Below are 18,683 nucleotides of genomic sequence, written 5' to 3' on the forward strand. Positions count from 1 at the left end.
ACTGGTCGACTGGTCGAATTTGCCGCTCCCCAACGAATGACAGTCTGTCGGAGCCCAGGAACCGCAGCGAATTTCCTTTCTTTTTTTCTCTCCCTGCCTCGCCATCGGGCAAAAAAGCAAATATTTGGGACAAACTGCAATTGGGGGTTCGTGCACTTACTCCAGGTTCTTACCCAAGGTTGTTGCAGGCTGAGAACCCCAAATCGCGCAGATCTGAAAAATGGAGGTACCTGGCTGCGAGCTGGTGGTGAGGGATTTACCGGAAACCCGAGGGGCAGTATATATACAGGGTAGATGCGCGCGCGACTTAACAGCCCAACGGTCTTCAAGCAGCAAAAGGCAAAGAGAAGAAGAAAACAGCAGACCGTTCCAAGGTCAGTAGTAGGTGAGCCTGCGAAGATCGGAGCCGACAGACCGCCCGTGACTCAGACAACCCATGTACCAGTACTTGGAACTTTGAAGAGAAGAAGGGCCTCCCATTTCCGACCCATCGTCGCTCTTCTTATACTCCCACACTTGAAGCAATCAAGCAAGGACATGACAAGAACTGGAGACCCGGTGGATTTTCTTCAGGCTTTCGCTTGCCCAGTCCGTCATGCCATTCGGTTATCAGATTAGATCTTTTTCCTCAACGCCCCTCCCCCCATTCTAGCGGTCTCGCTTTTGCCATCTTCAACGAATAGAGTCTCCTCCCTCGTTCTCGTGTGGATAGCGTCCAAGAGCCCAGATGCAGCTCCCAATTATGCGGGTCTGCCTCGCTGTCATTATCTGATCTTTTTAACTAATGATAATCTCCCTGTGCGCCGTGCGGCATTGCCTTAGTCAATGGACTGCGGGCTGGAGTCTGTTCTTCGACAGCGGTCCACTAATAAGAGCATGTGAAGATACTTGCACAAGTTGACTTAATACCAATATCAGCGTCGGTGAAGTGTCGGTGTTGTAGGTCAAGTCTGACATAAATATTAAGGTGATTAGTGGACTGTTATAAGACTACATAAGAGCACTTCTTCCTACTTGAGTGATCAACAATGCCACAACCAGAGCCTAGCTCGCTGCTCCAGTGCTCAGTTCGGTGGAGTTTCTGCAAAACCGAGTAGCCATTATTCGAGCTTTGCTAGTCTCTCATAACGATTACTCAGACTGGTATAATAACATTCATTATAGAGGCTAGGACGAAAGCACAATAGCACATGAGAAGGAAAGTCGGTATGCCATACTTAAAAACAAGAAACACCAGAGTATCATTTACATCTTCGCTTCGCCATCGACCGGCGAGTCGTGTGGCATCGCCCTCATTCGAAGCAAAAAAAAAGAACCAGATCAATTCATCGCGTCCCAAGGCCTGCTAGAATATGGCTTCCTTCATTCATGACAATAACAGGATTTGACGCCCAATAACAAGCACACAAGGTATTAGAGGCTGAAAACAAAACTGCAACGGCGGCGCCGCAGAGGATCTCGGGGGGGAATGTGTCCCAGCAAACATGACCGTCATTGATTTCTCGTAGCTTAACGTGTAGAGGTGACAACTAAGCAGCTGTTAGTCGAGCTGACTCGCGCGGGACTCCGGGGGCGTCTTTCTTACCAGCAGGAACGATGATCACCACGAGCAACAGGATGATACAAATAATCAAGCACACGCGCATCTTCATGTCCTTCCACCACATTTGCTTTCGCACGCGGTTGGCGCCTCTGCGGAAACCTTGCGCTGACACGGCAAGGTTATCGGTCTTGTCCTGCAGCGAATCTAGACGCTCGCCACGCTCTGAGACCTTGAAGATGTTTGAGCGCATGGTATCGACGGTTTCTTGAATTTTCTAAAGAGGGAGAAAGTTAGTAAGTGCGACATACGAGTGAAGGCAATCCGGTTAACAGCCAGATGAGCCCGAGTGATACTGTCATAAACAACACCCAAAACATGGTCGGAGAAAACTCCCGTGCAAAGGTTCGACATTTTGGGTGTCCCAAAAGACGTAAAACAACAGAGATGAGACCGAGTCGTACTGTCATCGACAACACCCGAAACGGTCGGAGAAGACAACCATGCGAAGATTCCCCATTTCGGGTGTCGCCAGAAGACGTAAAACTACAGGCAACTTTGATTTCATTCGTAGTTGCCATAGAGTTTGCCAAGGGTCTCAAAGTTGTCTTGGTGGTGCTGCTGCTGCCATCGCCAGAATATCCTCCATGGAAAGTGGTAGGTAGGTATCAAAGTTCAAACTCACCCGGTCGATTTCTCGCGTCCGGTTGTCGCCATTTTGCTGCGCAGTGCTGCCGCTAGCAGCGTTGGAGCCGGCAGGAATATAGGGGTCGTAGGGTTGTTCAGACATGTTGTGTTAAAATGGCTTGATCACAAGACCACGTCGTCGCAAATATCAGCGATCGCTGGCGGCGGTTCGGGCGTGGCAGGAAACAGGAGGGCGGTTCGAGATCTGGCGAAGAGAGGAGGTACAATATCAGAGAGCGTAGTTCCTATCGTAAACGGTGAAGAAAATGACGACAATGAGTTGCGAGGAGGAGAGATGAAGATGAAAAACGGGGAAGGCTGACGAAGGTGACGGTGATGGGATGGTCGCTGACAGGCGGTTTCGATTCGGCTCGTCGGGGTGGCAACACGTGACGCTTGGGCCAGCTAAGGTTGAAGTTATTCTTGGACTGATGGGGAATAGGCACCGGTCAATAATCCCTCGCCTTCGCCAATCAAAGCGGCCTTTATGAATAGTACAAAGAATGGATTGCGGCTGGGACTCAATAAGTCGCTAGATTCTTGCAAGATGACAGCCCTATTATTCAGGGCAGGCGAAAAGGGGCTGCGCTGGAAACAAGGTTGGAAGGCTGTTTTGAGGAGGAACTTGAACCCGACCCTGTCACAGATGAACCCCTCCTCTTGCAGGATGTTACAGCAAGCTCGTGTTACTCCGTACCTGAATGTTCACTGTCGAGTATATTATTCATTTAGACTCGAAAACACATCTGATACCAGCTTCTACTTTTTGCCCTGGAAGAACAGCCTACATCTGACGTTACGAATGGATAAACAAAGCAGGTTATATATATCTTGTAAGCCTTGCAACTTTTGTCCATCGCCACCTTGCGTATACCCGCTGTGAACGCTTTTTCAACCAGCGCGTCACGACTCCCTACTAGCTATTTAACGACTCCCTGGATAGCTTCTGTTTAGATTAGATTAATTTTCATGAAAATGCCGCGCCTTCCTCGGCAAAAGCAACCAGAGCACGGCAATTGTCACCAGAAGTGCTAGAGCAAACGGCTGTAAACTCGAGACCCCATGCGGCTGCGCAATAGCACCAGCGACGAAGGGCAATCTGCCGAAAACAAGAGAGTTAGCCACTGTCTCCTCACAGCCAGTTATCCCTCCAGCTGCTGTTTGTATCAGTGAAGAAGAGAACTCACATCGCACCACCACTGCCCGCAAAAGCCGAAATCAGCCCAATACTTGGCGTGTGCAGATGCTTCGGCAGCAACTTCGCAGCAACAGTCACGGCAGCAGGGAAAAGCGGCCCCGTGAAGAATCCGATCAATGATACTGCCACAGCAGAGACAATGAACTGGGGAACAAGCCAGAAAACAAGCTCAAGAGCGATTGATAGAACCAGGTAGATGATCACGGCGAGCCTCTCACCAAGCATCTCGTTTACAAATCCCAGCACAACACGGCCGACTGTGATACCGGCCCAAAAGCCGGTAGGGATGAGGCCTGATTCCACGGCGCCGCCGTCGCGGACCTGCATCATGAATTCAACGATCCAGCCGCCGATTGACACTGTTGTTTTGTCTGGTTAAAGTGTTATATTTTAAGAAGGGAAGAGCGTAACTCACCTTCCACGCCCATATAAACAAATAAGAAGAGAGCCAGGACCCAGGTGACTTTGCTTTTCACGGCTTCCGTAGTTCTCGAGTCTTTTGTGGAACCTGGGGTTTTTGGGTTGTTGATCCGGAACTTCTCAGCGTCCTCTGGCCAGAAAAGAAGACTACTGCTTGCGAATTCTAATGCAGATCCACCGAGGAGAGTGTAATAGAATGTAGACCATTTCAAGCCGCGGTCAATCATTGCAGTTGCAATGGCAGGGCTTACGGTTGCTCTGATTAGAAGTAAATTAGCAGGGCTATACACCAGGAAGAATATGAAAAACACACCCTAGTCCATAGAAAGCATGGAGAAGCCCCATCAGGGTACTGGCGCTGGCCATATCACCAACCCACGAGTTCCAGGCAGCATCGATCAGTCCGTTTCCAAGACCGACGAAAGCATATGCAACGAGAAGCACGGGAAAGCGAGGAACAGTAGCCATGACGATGAAAGGAATGAGATGGCACAGCGGAGCAATAATTGCAATTCCTCTCTGGCCCAAGGTCATATGTATTTTGTTCACTGCTACAGAGGCCAAGGTATACCCGGCGAATGGGGTCATGAAAATCAAAGACACGACAGTCGTGGACAAATTGAAGTCTTCGCGTATCTAAGTTGAGAAGATCGAGTTAGCTATGGATACTCAGATGGCAATGGGGCGTTGGGTGCTCGTACGTATGGAACTAAAGCCTACATATAACGGTGCCGTGTTAGCGAGCCATGTCACAGAGAAATGCTTCGCATTGTGGGAGAGGCGAACTGACGCCGTAAACACCATCACTGGCACCGATGACAGCAAAACTGGCAAAGGCCGCAGCGATGCGCCATTTGTTGATGGCAGGATCATTCCACCTTTGCTTGGCTCGAACGACGGTTGCCTCTGGGTCAGGAGCGTACGGTTCGTTTGGTAGACTGCAATGTTCCACCCGGGGGGCGAACTCGATGGTCTCCGTTGCCGACATTTCTGAATTACAAGACCGTGATAGATGTGAAGAGAATTGTAGGAGAGTTGGAGTCAGAAAGTCATTGCCAAAGCCATTTAATATAGCTTGAGTCTTGGACACGGGCGGGGAGATTGCGGAGAAATTACCTACGTAATAGTAAAATACGAGGTTGTTAGGTAGTTTCTTTTGACGACCAGTCCCATACTTTCTGTTTCTCATGCGGCTGTTGATTATTCTCCATAGAGTTGTGCATTACTTGATTTAGAGCCCGATACCTAGGTATGGCTCGTTGCTATCCACATCCAGGCTAGCGTGGGAGATTGCTCACTTCCTGTGGGCGAGTATGTATGATGGTGATCTTGCTTTGGCATCTATAAACCTCCAGATTTTCTATTCATCTACTCTGAGAAGTGTCCTTCGCAAGACGTTACCTAGTATTTGGCCCTGAAGACATTACATTGACACGAGTACTATGCGACCCCGACCATCAGAATGTAGAAGTATGCATAGGCCAAGTCCGAACTGTAACCTTTGTGACTCATATTTGCACTAATCTAGCCTGGAAGATGAGCAGACAGCCAGCCTGACAAGCCACGGGGACCCTTCTTGGTTTTTTTGGTTAAGAATAAGAAGTCTAGTAGTGTCAGTATCAGCCGATCTATTCCTCTTTGACCCCCCGACAGTAGATGAGAGAATGAAAAAGCCGTTCCTGAAGGATCCGTGCAGAACATCAACTTCGGTTTGTATTCGCCCAGTATCATAGCGTTAAACGTTTTGTAGTGGTGCCAGCTCGTAAATCAGCTGAATTTGATAGAGGTGAGGGAGGGCAGCAGATCACTTTTGATGGAGCATTGCCCTTGAGGGACTGCCAGTGGGGGCTATAAAAGAACGATGTAGGTGGACTTGAAGCCTGAGGGGGGTACCTACCTAATAAGCATAAAGGCAAGGCCAGGCCTCCGGCGAGACTGGCCTTTGTCATTCGATGCGTACCTTGCAGGCTTATTTGAAGGTTGCGACTTGCTCGGAGCTCCAAGCGAAAGTAAGCTGGTTTGAGGTGATCCTGGTAATGATCGCTCGGAAGTGGAATAGCCCAAGCTGTTCCTTAGTTTGATATAGAGACGCTTGAAACAATGTTGTTTCCAGAACTATATCCACTCATGCGTATTAACTACTCGTATGTCAGTAAATTAGGCCCAAGACGGCCCGATGTGCGTGGCCCAGACGATGAACCACCTGATTCTCGAAACAACCGTCGAGTGCGATAGCTAAATATGGACTGGTTTAGCGCCAGAGACATGCATATCGAACTGAATGGATAATCCCGGAACCTGACGGTGTCGGTTAGGCACGTATAAGTAGTTTCGGGCAGTGACAGCCATGCCCAATCTGGCAAAGTTGGAGCAATCCCACCCTCGAACGAACAGTATGATCTCATCGTATATTTTTGAGTACCTATAAACCGCACTCAACTACCCAATTTTGATGCTGCTTCTTCGACACAATCATTGACGAGACTCTTCCGTGTGGGAGAATTGAAGAAACGGCCAGTGAAAGCGACACACGTGGCCGCGCGGCGATCTTTAGTGCGGTCCGTTCTCGAAAGAACTGATAAAATATTATTCCTCGACAAAGCGCGGCGGCGGCTGCTGATCAAATCCGATCCGATCCTGCAAGTCCGAGGCGGGGGTGAATTCGAAAAAGAAGAATCATAGAACGAAACAAAGTTTCTGACAAGACAAAGACGTCGCACGCTAGCCGATTCGATCTCTAGGGAGAGCTGAGGATTGAATTGGGTTTGTCTCAGTGCAGTGCGCCTGTTCAGAGCTTCAATTGAATGTTAACGGCCTGCTTCTTCCATGGATTTCGACTTCAAGCCCTCCTAGACGTCAATACCCTCTTTTCTTTGAGGACGGAAAAACAAACAAACAAGATACAAAACGACAATGGCAGAGGAAGCGGCCCCACCAACACCTAACAAACTCGAGGTAGCCTTGTTCCTCGCCGCAAGCCAAGGTTACGATACGATTGTGAAACTGCTTCTTAGTACACCCGGCGTGAACCTGAATTGCTATGACCCGGAAAATCGCACACCCATAGCGTACGCCGCGGAAGAGGGGCACGAGAATGTAGTTGCTCTGCTACTGGAGACGGGGTCTGTGGAGCTCAACTCGCAAGAATCGAAGAATGGATTGTCGCCCATTTGCGCGGCTGCGAAGAACGGACACACAGGCGTTGTGAAGAGGCTGCTGGACGGCGGAGGAGCGGATGTCAATCTGGCGGATACGAACGGTCAGACACCTTTGTCGTGGGCCGTGGAGAACGGACATGCAGAGATAGTAAAGCTATTGCTCGGGGGTGGAAGCAATCCCAATACTCCTGATCCGAGTGGACAGACGCCTCTGTGTTGCGCGGTAGCGAAAGGGAACGCGGGGATCGTGAAGTTCTTGCTGGAAAATGGGGATGTGGAATGCAATACTCCCCACCCGAACAAGCTTACACCGCTCTGCACTGCTGTGAATGCAGGAAATCAAGAGATTGTGAAGCTATTGCTTGACCGCAGCGATGTGGATCCCAACACCCCGGATTCTGATGGCTATGCACCTATAAGCCGAGCCATCGAAAAGAGATCGCTGGGGCTGGTGCAACTTCTTCTTAACCGCAATGATGTTGATCCCAATGTCATGAGCCCCGAAGAAGAGACTCCTCTTTCGCACGCGGTGGAAAACGAGCATGAGGAGATAGTGAAGATGCTTATAGCACGACCGGACCTTGACCCCAACACCCCTGGATCTAGCGGACAGACACCGTTGTTCTGCGCTGTAGAGATGGCCCATCATGTAATGGTTCAGCTTATTCTAGCGCATAGTAACATTGATCCAGACATTCCTGATGCCAACGAGCAAACCCCGTTATCGTGTGCTGTGGAACGAGAAGAACCTGAGATAGTAAAACTCTTACTTAGAGCAGGTGCGGATCCGAGCGTCATGGATAAGAATGGGCGCATGCCACTTTCACGTGCCGTCGAGAAAGAAAACCCCGAGATGGCAAGGCTCTTGCTGAGAGCGAGAGCCGATCCGGATGCCGCTGATATGGCCGGAAGGATCCCTCTCTCATACGCCATTGAGAACGGCAGCGTGGATATAGCGAGAAACTTGTTCAAGGCTAGAGCGAATCCTGATTTGACGGATGAGGACGGAACATCGCCTTTGTCGTTTGCAGTGGAACGAGAAGAGGAGGAGATAGTCCATATGCTGTTGAAGGCCAGAGCCAACCCAGATTTTGCGGACGACCACGGAAGAACGCCATTGTCTATCGCTGTGGAAACGGGCAATCAAGAAATTGTGAAGCTGTTGTTGAAAGCCAAGGCGAAAGTGGACGTGAAGGATAAAAGAGGGCGGACGCCACTCCTTTGGGCGGCTGACAAAGGGCATATGGAGGTTGTATGGCTACTGCTCCAGACAGGCAAAGCCGATGTCAACTCCGAAGACGAAAATGGCTGCACTCCGCTATGGTGGGCCGCACGACATGGACATCTGCCTGTAGTACGACTGCTTTTCCGCAACGGAGCTGACATTGAGAAGTTTCCTCACATCGAGGAAGGCGCACGATATGGGAGTCCCTTGTTTCAAGCTGGTAGAAAGGGCCAGGTGGAGGTTGTTAAGTACCTGTTAAAGAAAGGAGCCAATGTCAACGCCACAAACGGACCGCATGAAGTCACACTGCTGCTGTCACTTATGGAGGACCAAACAAAGCAAGGCCGAGAGGTAATAGGATTGTTACTGCAAAAGGGAGCAGATGTCAATCTTGCAGACAATGAAGGACAAACTCCGCTTGATGTAGCGACGAAGCACAACGATGTGGCACTGATGAAAGCACTGATCGAGCATGGAGCTGAGGTCGACTCTGTGACGGACGAGGGATTCACACCACTACACCAGGCAGTCATCAACGAGCGCGAGGATATCGTGGAGACGTTGCTCGAACATGGGGCGGATGCCGAAGCGCAGGACCAGCAAGGCGATGCACCTCTTCACTTTGCAGCAGCGAGCGGCCGCCGTAAGATGGTCGAATTGCTCTTAGAAAAGGATGCGGACATCAACGTCTCCAACTACACGGGAGAGACACCGCTTCACAGAGCCGTCAGCAACGGACATCGAAAGATGGTGGAATTCTTGCTTCAGAGCGGAGCAGAGCTTGAGATGAAGGACGACTACCGAAAGACGGCGTTGCACAAGGCAGTCGGCGCCAAACACCATGTCTTGCGTCTGCTAGTCAATCGCGACGCCGATGTTCTCGCGAAGGACATGTATGGAAAAACGGCGCTTCATTTGGCAGCAGAAGCTGGGCTGAGAGAGGATGTGCACTTCTTGATGGGCCACGGTGCTGCCACGGATGGCAGAGATAGTAATGGACGGACTGCACAGGACTTGGCCCGGATCGAAGGACATGATGAGGTTGCTGAGCTTTTTAACAAAATGGCGCTGGTTGTTGCGGACCAATCGCCAGATTAGCGGTCAAGGAGAAGACTCGAATCCAATCGAATGTCTAGACTGTATCATCTATTAGCATCAGGATAAATGGAAAGGTTCGCGCGAGCAAGTAGTACACGTATGTGTTGACCCGTGCGTGTAAGAGAGGAGAGGCGTGTGGGAGGGAGATGTGTTGAACAATCGGGACGAGGTTGTTTGTAAAGCTGCCGAAGCGGTGGACAGACATGACAGTACTACACACAGTACAGAATTCAGCCTCGCTTATAAGTCGCCTTCCCAAGCTAATACACATAGTCGCTGGAAATGAGCTGGAGATGGTTCATATATCTCTGACTATCGGTACATATTATACAATCATCCACTTACCGTGAAAAGAAAATCAGCGCCAGGTGAACTCCGATGGATAAAGCCGCCGTTTATGCAAGAAGAAATGCCGCTTTTGCCTCAGCCGCCCCTGAGCCGCAGCCGTGAAGGTCAAAACTCAACAACGATTGACAAGAGTTTCCCCGGTGGTATCAAATTACTTTCCACCCATCAACTCCTTCCTCATCTCCTCACGTTGTAACCTAGCCTCCTCCTTGGCCTGATTCTGGTGTAACTCCCGCTCCGCGCGTGCCTTCTCCTCCATTTCTTGCGCCGCAAACCAAACTGCGATAGAGAGTTGTCGTTAGCCTCACATTTCGACAGCGAGAGAAGATGGTGACGTTACGTACTCGACTTATCCGACTTGGACCACTGCTTTAACCGCGTGACATACTCATCGAACTCTTGCGCGCGACGATCGCCTTCTTCAAGACTGCGTTTTTGGAGGTCTGGGTTGTATCGCTTGAAGAGTTCTTCGTCTGTAGGACGGATGTTCTGGACGAGTGCAGGCCCGCCGACACAAATGACTATGCCACTGTAGTTTGAGTGCTTGTCAGCAATAGCGTCAGGAGCTAGTGGTGTGGCCGTGGAAGTCTCACACTCCGAGCATCTTGAGCCATGTTCCCGCTTGTGATGACATGGTGCTGATTTCTTTGGATCCGGGTACTCGGGGTGGGTTCAAGCTGAGATAATGATGTCACCGAAGAGCGGTTTGCTTCGGATCTTCGTATGGGTTAATGATTGAGCTTGAGGTCGCGAGTGAGTGCTTTGCATGCGCAAGCTAAGACACAGAGTCCCAACAACGTTTGTCGATCGCATGTGTGGCTAAGCTGTGGCTCAGCATAGCATCACCGCTGACTGTGGCTAGTCAATGTGGCTTCGCTTGCACATCGTGGCTGTGCCGGTGCTCTACGTCATGTGACCAATCAGAAAGGATTTTTCCCTTGGGGTCTTGGACAGCCCCAGGGTTCGCTCAGACTTGTGTCTCGCATAAACACGGCTATGATGATAGATGAATCGATGATAAAACCGCAACGGCATTGCCATGTGCCGACCCTGCCGACATCCGAACAACGGCAAGGTCGGAGTTTACTTTCTACATTCGTATGACTGGTCGTTACCTCGGTCTGATAATTATGCGATAGAAAAGAGCCTAAGACATGATTGTCGCAACAGCAACCCTGGCTTTCTTCAGCTGCCTTCGAGCACGGAGTAGATGGTCGTGATTGCGTCTTGATTGGATCGCAGAACACGAACATGAACCGCAAGCGAAGAACAAACAGCAAGGGCCGTAACCCATGATTTCCTGATTTTCCCACGTTGATGCCGTCTTCTGCAGGAGACAGATATTGCGCAACCATCTACTCCGTACTCCGTACCCTCAATAATGATCAATCAACATGGTAAGCGCTGTGTTGTTTGCGCGCCTCGAGATCGTCGAGGAAAAGAAATTCGAGAATGGCATTGATTGACGGGAAGAGATTTAGTGCCATAAGGCCAATCCACAAGGGGATCCAATGAAGGCCAATAAGAGACAAGCCTGTCCTCTTTCCCCTGCGTTTCAAGCGGAAATTACCCTCGAATCGGACGCTCCCGCGGGCCTAATGTAGGTACACAGCGTGGCCTATCACCAGAGATATCGCCAATATTGGTGCCTTTCTTGTGCCACCCATGGGTAGCGTACTCGGAGTACACTCTGCTCCTGTCCAGTGATGGCAGCGCGAGAAAGAGACGTCATACGGGTTGCCTGTCCCTTTGTCCACTGCCCCAGGGTGACTGGGTCCGGTTTTGGAGAGTGAAGCTGTGAGTGGAAAGAAGGTCCTGGGAGGATCCTAAATTAGACCCGCCGAGAAACGCTGTCCAACGCTTGGGCTGACGGACGGATAACGACTATCGCCCTTGCTGGAATTCATGTCTGCACATGGTGAGATGCGCTGCAGGGGAAAACACGCTGCGACCGCAGTACGCTGTGGTACAGTGGTCAGCCGGAACATCAATGAAACAGATCTAAGTTGAAATATAATCGGTATATATCTCATGGTCATTGAAGACCTTCAGGCAACAGTTAGTCAGTCTCATTCGTATGCTGGTTCAGGCGGGTCAGGGACTCGGAGGAAGCGAAGTCGAACCGTTGAAAGAAGAGAAAAAGTGGGGGGAACGGAGGGGAGCAGAAGCAAAGAAGAACAATTTTGATGGGGAAAGAAGTAAAAGAACAAAGATATAAAGAATCAGTCTTTGTCTTGAGTCGTGAGAGTCCTAGCACAGAGTACTTGGTGGTCTTCTGTTGATTCATACCCAATCTGTGTCCGAGGGGCTCAAATCAAATCAAATCAACCATAAGAATCCATCATCCTCTCCTGCAGAAAACTCCTCTTTTCTCACTCTCCTCGCATCACACGGTCATTCATTTAACCTCGACCTGGGAAGTCTTTCTTCCTTCCTGTCACTATCTATCTCGATCTTGGACTCTCCTTCATTCTTCTGTCCCAACATTCTTCCTCGTGCCATTCTCCGGGTCATCTGGCCTGGCTCCTCCCGCTCGCTCGCATCGTCGGCTTCCCAGTGCTTAGCACACCCTGCACAACACTGTCCGTTGACCCTGCCTTTCGTTTACATCGTCCAACTGGGTTGAGCACTACTGTGTTCGGCTTTCTACTTTTTACGCGCATGCTAGATCTCAGTGTCAGTATTGCCATCCTCCAGGGTTTTCTTCTTTGGGCTATCTTCCAGCGGGGAACAGGCGACCATTCTCCAGACCTTCAGCCTCGGTCTATCGCATCGACTAACATTTACTCTTTCCATCAATAGTGATTCGTGCGAACAAACTCGCTCTTACAGATCTCACAACCTACCTTCGTGTGTTGTTCAGCGACCGCTGCCGTGCGCTTTTTTTCCCCGCCCGTCTACCGAGCCATGGCCTACCCACAGCAGAGAGGTCCTCCTGTGAGGAACTACGGCCCCCCGCGAGGCGGCGCACCTCCAAGAGATCCTTCATACGACCCTGGATATCAGGATTATGGCTTCGATAAACAATACCAGCAGCCCGGGGGTGGGGGCTACGGCGATGGATATCCTTCGGACCAAAGGCATGCTGCTCCCCGGGGCGCACCGCGGCCACCGCGCGGGGGTCCTCCCCCGAACGGACGACCTCCTCCTCGAGGGTACGATAGTCGGCGAGACAGGCGCCCGCCTCCACCGCAAGATCGCATGCGACGTGAGTCTAGCTGGGTAATCCCATAGATGCATAAGCTGACTCGTGCCTAGCTCCTCGGAATGGACCCATGTCGCCGGACAAGCAATCTTTCGATAATCCTTTCCCTTCTTTCCCTCCAAACGACAGGCGCGGGCCGAGAGGGATCGAAGGAGACATGGCAGCAATGAGTCTGAACGGCCCAGCGCCGCCACGTCCCCACACTTCTAACGGCAATAGGCGGCCTTCAGAAACGAATCGGCCGCCTCGATCCCAATCCCCTGGTCGGGGTCGACCGATGCCATCTGGTCTTCCTCCACGGGCAGCCAGCGCTGGTCGCTCGCAGCCTCCTATTGATACTCATAGCCCGCCGCCAATGCCTCAAATCAATAGGAGCGCGACGATGCCCGTTCAAGGCGGCGGTCTATACCCCGGCCAGCCCAGTTATCATGACCCGAGAGAGAGTACGTATGGTGGTGTCCTAGGCTACTATAGTACTGCTCCCGACGACCCAGATATGCCCAATTTCGACGCGATGCCTGATTTCAGCAAGGGTCCAATCGACGAGGCTCTGCCCGGACTGGAGCAACCGAAAGCCAACTCCGACTCTCCTGTTGAATCAAAGCCACCTCCGGCGCAGTACAAAGCGTTCAATCCAGCTGCTCAGGAGCTCCACCTACACACTCCACCCGACAGTGGTACGCCTGCGAGTGCAAACCAATTCGCAGATGCCGGCTTTCACTTTGACCTGCCTGGCGAACCTCAGCCGACTGCTCATCCTCACAACAGCATGGGTCATGGTTATGAGCCGTACGATGACCAATACACACCACAGCCAATGGGCCGAAGTCAAACCATGACAGGCTACAGCGATAGTAGTGGAAACTATATGCCACATCCTGGCGGCAACAGTGGCCGCGGTAGTGGTGGGCCTCCACAACCATATAGGCTGAACCAGTCCCCCCCTGCCAATGGTCAAATGATGAATGAACAAGAAGCCATGGATACACAGCAGAACCCCGATGCTCTCCCACACCACCCTGCGCCATTTCGCCCAGGCCACGATTCGGGAAGTAAACCGCCCCCCGTTCGTCAGTACAGCAGCCCGACAAACTTGCAACAACCACCAGCTCCACAGGGTCCAATGGATAGTCCGCCACAACAAGGCCCGGTCACGCATGCCGAACTTGAGCAGCTGCAACAGCGAGCACGTGGCAACCCTTCGGATCCGAAAACCCAACTTTTACTCGCCCGGAAGTTGATAGAAGCCTCAGTTGTGCTAGTTGAGAGCAGCAGGCTCGATCCGAAGTCAAAGAGCAAGGCTCGAGAGAAATATAATCTGGACGCCCACAAGATTCTCAAGAAGCTCGTCTCAAGCGGCTTTCCTGACGCGCAGTTTTACATGGCCGACTGTTACGGCCAAGGCCTCCTAGGGCTTCAAAACGACCCCAAAGAAGCTTTCGCTCTCTACCACTCCGCTGCCAAAGCCGGCCATGCGCAGGCCGCTTACCGCGTCGCCGTCTGCTGTGAAATTGGTCAAGAGGACGGTGGCGGCACAAAGCGCGACCCTTTCAAAGCCGTCCAATGGTATAAGCGCGCCGCATCCCTCGGTGACCCCCCCGCCATGTACAAAATGGGAATGATCCTTCTCAAGGGTCTCCTTGGCCAAGCCCGGAACCCGCGCGAGGGTATTTCCTGGCTTAAACGCGCCGCCGAGCGCGCTGATGAGGAAAACCCACACGCCCTCCACGAACTCGCTCTCTTATATGCGTCGGCTTCGGACAATGACGTCGTCATCCGCGACGAAGAATACGCTTCTCAGCTCTTTCACCAGGCTGCTGAACTCGGCTACAAGTTCTCCCAGTTTCGCCTCGGAATGGCCTACGAGCATGGAACAATGGGCTGTCCGGTCGATGCAAGACAAAGTATTATGCTATACAGCGCCGCGGCCGCGCAAGGCGAACATCAATCTGAACTCGCCCTTAGCGGCTGGTACCTCACCGGCGCTGAGGGAATCCTCCAGCAGAGCGACACAGAGGCATATCTCTGGGCCCGTAAAGCCGCCGCTTCGGGCCTCGCCAAGGCCGAGTACGCGATGGGATACTTCACAGAAACAGGTATTGGAACCGCAGCTAATATTGATGATGCGAAGAGGTGGTATTGGCGTGCTGCTGGTGAGTTTTATTCCTTTTCCCAAACCATGGAGCGAGCCTCATGCTAATTCATCCAACCTACAGCCCAAGGATTTCCTAAAGCCCGTGAGCGTCTGGAAGAGCTTAAACAGGGCGGTGCCCGCATGCAAAAGACGCGCCTGTCACGATCTGCTGTCAACCAGCAGAAATCTAATGAGGGGGACTGTGTCCTTATGTGATCCGATGCGATCTCACCTAATGCCCTGATGTTTGATTCATGTACAACCCACCTCTTTCGTCCTTGTTGGGTTTTGACTTTGTTGCAACCAATACCCTACAATTACCTAATATTGTGTCTTATGCCACTACCCCTCTATTCCCCATTTACTTCTCTGTGCTGTCCTCTTGGGTATACTAGCGATTGCGGGGTTCGTTTCGTTTCTGTTACCTTTTGGTACATACATATTTGGAGATTTATCTTCACTTCTTTCTTCTATTTACCCATCTAATGAGAGAGGGCTGACTGAGTTGGACGACCCGAGATGCGTGGTACGGCATGGCATGGCATGGAACGGCTACAGGCAATTAATTAATGAATCTATATATGGTATCTCACGAGAACGAAAAACAAACTCTTCGTAGCATGAGATCTACCCGTAGCTCAACCTCTTCCGGTCAGGACATGAGGGTCGCCCAAAACCTCCGTGCAAACCACCTGTCACTAAGTTATACCAGGGCAAAACCCCCTCCCGCATCCCCCCAGCATCTCCTTTAGCGCACCCTCGGGATATAACAGAAGTCTGAATCAGCCATATTCGTTCTGGCTTCCTCTGCATGGACTTCTCCCCTTCGTTAAAAATAAATACAGCTATCCCTCTCCCTCTGCGAATTGAAACTTTGTTTGTTTCCAAGTCCTCTAATCCCCACCTACAGGGATTAGCGCATCACGGAGACAGGTAGGGAAAACACCGGTAATTGCTCGTGCTCGATGATCATAGTGCAGACAGCATGCCTCAGCTAGGAAATAGATTAGAGGACGAGACTGGTAATTAGGGTAAATATTACATTGGTAGCGCGGGGTAGAGTATTTCTGTCGTGGGATTTAGAAGTACCTGAGAAGGAGACGAGTGTATTCGCGATGAGTGTCTTACGGTTCCAAGGTAAGGAGGTTGCTTGTTAATAAAATGATGAAGCCAGGGATATACTGCGTCAATTTTGCTTCGGTTGAATGTTATACATCGACGTACGTGTTTAAGCTGGAGGGATATATCCTGCTATTATGATCGGCGCCCGGGCGTTCGACTCGGTATGGTACCGGGTCCGATTATAGCAGGTTGGGTTATCATTGCCAGCCGTTGAGTGTCATGGTCTTCATGGGTTATGTTCCGTCGTGCTGAGGCGGGGTTGTTTACGACCACGATTGACCATAATACAAAAAGAAGCAGCCTCAAAGTCTGGGCATGTTTGATGGCAGGTGCCAGCTAAGCAATCAGAAGCAGTCTTAGTGATGCTTACTGTGACCGACAAAACAGGAAGCGAATGAGAAAGACGCCAAAATCAGCTGAACAACCAGCTAGCTGCCACAACCCTGTCACTTACTGCAGCGTTGTATAGCCTACACACGTGTCATGAAACAGTATATGAAGGAGACCCTGGCCTGCCTCGACTTGACCCCGCGGACTTCCCCGCATTGTATTCTTGACTGATTTTAGAACGCAATGTGGCAGTTTGTTGCTGTATTCGGGCTTGTAGGGCTATATGTCCTCCAGCGTTATTTGACTCGCGCGTCAATACACCTACCTCTCCCTCCTGGACCTCCAGGTCTGCCAATCGTGGGAAATGTACGCGATCTACCGGCGTCTGACTCTCCGGATTGGCTGCACTGGCTGAAGCACAAGGATCTGTACGGGCCTATCAGCACGGTATCAGCGCTCGGTCAGCGGCTGATTATCCTCAACGATGTCCAACTCGCTATTGAGTTGTTGAACAAGAAGTCTGCTGTGCATTCTGATCGTCCGGATATGCCGTTTGCTTTGCTGTGAGTTGTTGAAGACTCCGTGCCGCAACGGGTAACTGAGATGCTGACCCGAGAATGCAGCGCGGGCTGGGGAGATGGCTCGGCGATTCTGCGGTATAGCAAGCGTGTCCACGCCTATCGGAAGAAAATGTACCAGGAGATTGGAACAAAGGCAGGGGTGGCTCGATTCCAGCAGACGCAGGATATCGAGGTTGGCCGATTCTTGCTGCGGATGCTTGATGCGCCAGAGAGGCTGACGAAGCATGCGAGAAAGTATGGCCAATATTCATGGGGACTCTGATGGACTTTAGCCAGTCCTTTGCTGACTTTGGGTAGGCTCGCCGGGGCAGTGGTTTTGAAAATCACGTACGGATATTCAATCGACCAGGAAGCAGATGATCCCTTGGTGGATATTGCCGATGAAGCATTGGTCAACTTCTCGATCTCTGCGCGTCCTGGAACGTGGCTGGTGGACTCGGCGCCTTTCTGTAGGTCTTTATGGCTTCTATCGACTCAGCTAACTATTTGAAAGTGAAATATGTCCCCGCGTGGTTCCCTGGTGCTGGGTTTCGACGCACTGCAAAAATCTTCAGGAAGCAGACCGCGGCTCTCGCCGATGTGCCCTATGCTTTTGTAAAGCGGCAAATGCAGCAGTCCGAGTTCGAGCCATCATACGTGTCCAATCTTCTACAGGAAAGTCCCGTCGTTCCAGGCTCACAAGAGGAGACGACAATCAGGTGGTCGGCAGCTTCACTATATGGCGGTGGCGCGGATACGGTAAGGGTTTATGCCGCTTTGCAATGTACACGACTAACTCTACAGACCGTCTCGACTATCTCGTCGTTCTTCCTCGCTATCACCATATTCCCAGACGTACAGAAACGAGCGCAAGAGGAGATAGACAGCAAGATTGGTCGAAGTCGACTTCCCACAATTGATGATAGAGACGACTTACCGTACGTTGACGCCCTTGTCAAGGAGGCCCTGCGGTGGCATCCGGTTCTGCCGATGGGCCTGCCTCATAGATCAATGGCGGATGACATATGCAATGGTTACCTAGTCCCGAAGGACTCTGTCATTCTCCCTAATATCTGGTGGGCACACTCCATACTTATACCCTGAGTTGCAACTTGCTCAACTACCCAGGGCATTCTGCCACGACCCTAGCGAATACAAGGATCCCATGACATTCAATCCTGAGCGCTTCCTGGGTGCTACACCTGAACGAGATCCGCATTCTTTAGTCTTTGGTTTCGGGCGTCGCATTTGCCCGGGTCGAGTTCTTGCCGACAGGACTGTCTTTCTCGCAATTTCACAGTCGCTGGCAGCGTTCACTATCGGCAGCAACCGTGAGAGTGAAGAAGACGGGAAGGTGGTCGGTGCCCATCCAATCTTTTTGCCGGGTGTTATAAGCCATCCTGCTCCGTTTGAGCTCAGCCTGAAGCTTCGCGACCCAGGGTACGAGGGGATGATTCGGTCCGTGGAGAGAGAGCATCCATGGCAAAGAACTCATGCTGAAATCCTTCGCGGTATGCCTAAGGAGTAGCTATGTCATCATTTAGGCTCTGAACCGCCCTTGATTCGGTAGCACTTTGAGAGTGTATCCGGTATTTACCCCTCTGGAGGTGGTGCGGTTGGCTTTGCGACGGTGTCTGCAAAACAGCGCTGTGCCGGAA

At 51.3% G+C, this 18,683-nt stretch overlaps 7 protein-coding genes across 7 annotated transcripts; 2 read left to right on the top strand and 5 right to left on the bottom strand.

Moving 5' to 3' along the window:
* Positions 1 to 1,509: 1,509 nt before the first annotated feature.
* On the bottom strand, positions 1,510 to 2,330 carry BJY04DRAFT_215843 (SNAP receptor SNC2; the record flags this gene model as incomplete). The annotated part of the gene is made up of 3 exons (XM_073715578.1): positions 1,510 to 1,529; positions 1,586 to 1,817; positions 2,226 to 2,330. The coding sequence occupies 3 exons, from the start codon at positions 2,328 to 2,330 to the stop codon at positions 1,510 to 1,512; spliced, it is 357 nt and encodes a 118-aa protein (XP_073573770.1).
* A 231-nt stretch (positions 2,331 to 2,561) lies between these two features.
* On the bottom strand, positions 2,562 to 5,126 carry BJY04DRAFT_183588 (MFS transporter). The gene is made up of 6 exons (XM_073710492.1): positions 4,636 to 5,126; positions 4,547 to 4,561; positions 4,159 to 4,481; positions 3,841 to 4,103; positions 3,415 to 3,784; positions 2,562 to 3,326 (listed from the first exon to the last, which is right to left on the bottom strand). Exons 1-6 carry the CDS (start codon positions 5,032 to 5,034, stop codon positions 3,188 to 3,190), a joined length of 1,509 nt encoding a protein of 502 aa, XP_073573771.1. The 5' UTR covers positions 5,035 to 5,126; the 3' UTR covers positions 2,562 to 3,187.
* Positions 5,127 to 5,129: 3 nt separating this feature from the next.
* BJY04DRAFT_183592 (uncharacterized protein) lies at positions 5,130 to 6,114 on the bottom strand. Its single transcript, XM_073710493.1, has one exon. It carries the CDS (start codon positions 5,792 to 5,794, stop codon positions 5,573 to 5,575), a length of 222 nt encoding a protein of 73 aa, XP_073573772.1. The 5' UTR covers positions 5,795 to 6,114; the 3' UTR covers positions 5,130 to 5,572.
* A 3,445-nt stretch (positions 6,115 to 9,559) lies between these two features.
* BJY04DRAFT_183596 (uncharacterized protein) lies at positions 9,560 to 10,493 on the bottom strand. The gene is made up of 3 exons (XM_073710494.1): positions 10,268 to 10,493; positions 10,019 to 10,203; positions 9,560 to 9,953 (listed from the first exon to the last, which is right to left on the bottom strand). The coding sequence occupies exons 1-3, from the start codon at positions 10,306 to 10,308 to the stop codon at positions 9,826 to 9,828; spliced, it is 354 nt and encodes a 117-aa protein (XP_073573773.1). The 5' UTR covers positions 10,309 to 10,493; the 3' UTR covers positions 9,560 to 9,825.
* A 1,494-nt stretch (positions 10,494 to 11,987) lies between these two features.
* Positions 11,988 to 12,372, bottom strand: BJY04DRAFT_183599 (uncharacterized protein). Its single transcript, XM_073710495.1, has one exon. The coding sequence runs from the start codon at positions 12,362 to 12,364 to the stop codon at positions 12,185 to 12,187; it is 180 nt and encodes a 59-aa protein (XP_073573774.1). The 5' UTR covers positions 12,365 to 12,372; the 3' UTR covers positions 11,988 to 12,184.
* Positions 11,988 to 15,606, top strand: BJY04DRAFT_183600 (putative chitin synthase activator (Chs3)). The gene is made up of 4 exons (XM_073710496.1): positions 11,988 to 12,350; positions 12,477 to 12,882; positions 12,933 to 15,032; positions 15,096 to 15,606. Exons 2-4 carry the CDS (start codon positions 12,582 to 12,584, stop codon positions 15,227 to 15,229), a joined length of 2,535 nt encoding a protein of 844 aa, XP_073573775.1. The 5' UTR covers positions 11,988 to 12,350; positions 12,477 to 12,581; the 3' UTR covers positions 15,230 to 15,606.
* Positions 15,607 to 16,708: 1,102 nt separating this feature from the next.
* BJY04DRAFT_206161 (cytochrome P450) lies at positions 16,709 to 18,553 on the top strand (the record flags this gene model as incomplete). The annotated part of the gene is made up of 6 exons (XM_073713680.1): positions 16,709 to 17,028; positions 17,089 to 17,280; positions 17,344 to 17,495; positions 17,540 to 17,784; positions 17,830 to 18,101; positions 18,154 to 18,553. 6 exons carry the CDS (start codon positions 16,709 to 16,711, stop codon positions 18,551 to 18,553), a joined length of 1,581 nt encoding a protein of 526 aa, XP_073573776.1.
* Positions 18,554 to 18,683: the final 130 nt, after the last annotated feature.

This window comes from Aspergillus karnatakaensis, assembly GCF_047715665.1.
Source record: "Aspergillus karnatakaensis strain CBS 102800 unplaced genomic scaffold BJY04scaffold_12, whole genome shotgun sequence".
NCBI classification, from domain to species: domain Eukaryota; kingdom Fungi; phylum Ascomycota; class Eurotiomycetes; order Eurotiales; family Aspergillaceae; genus Aspergillus; species Aspergillus karnatakaensis.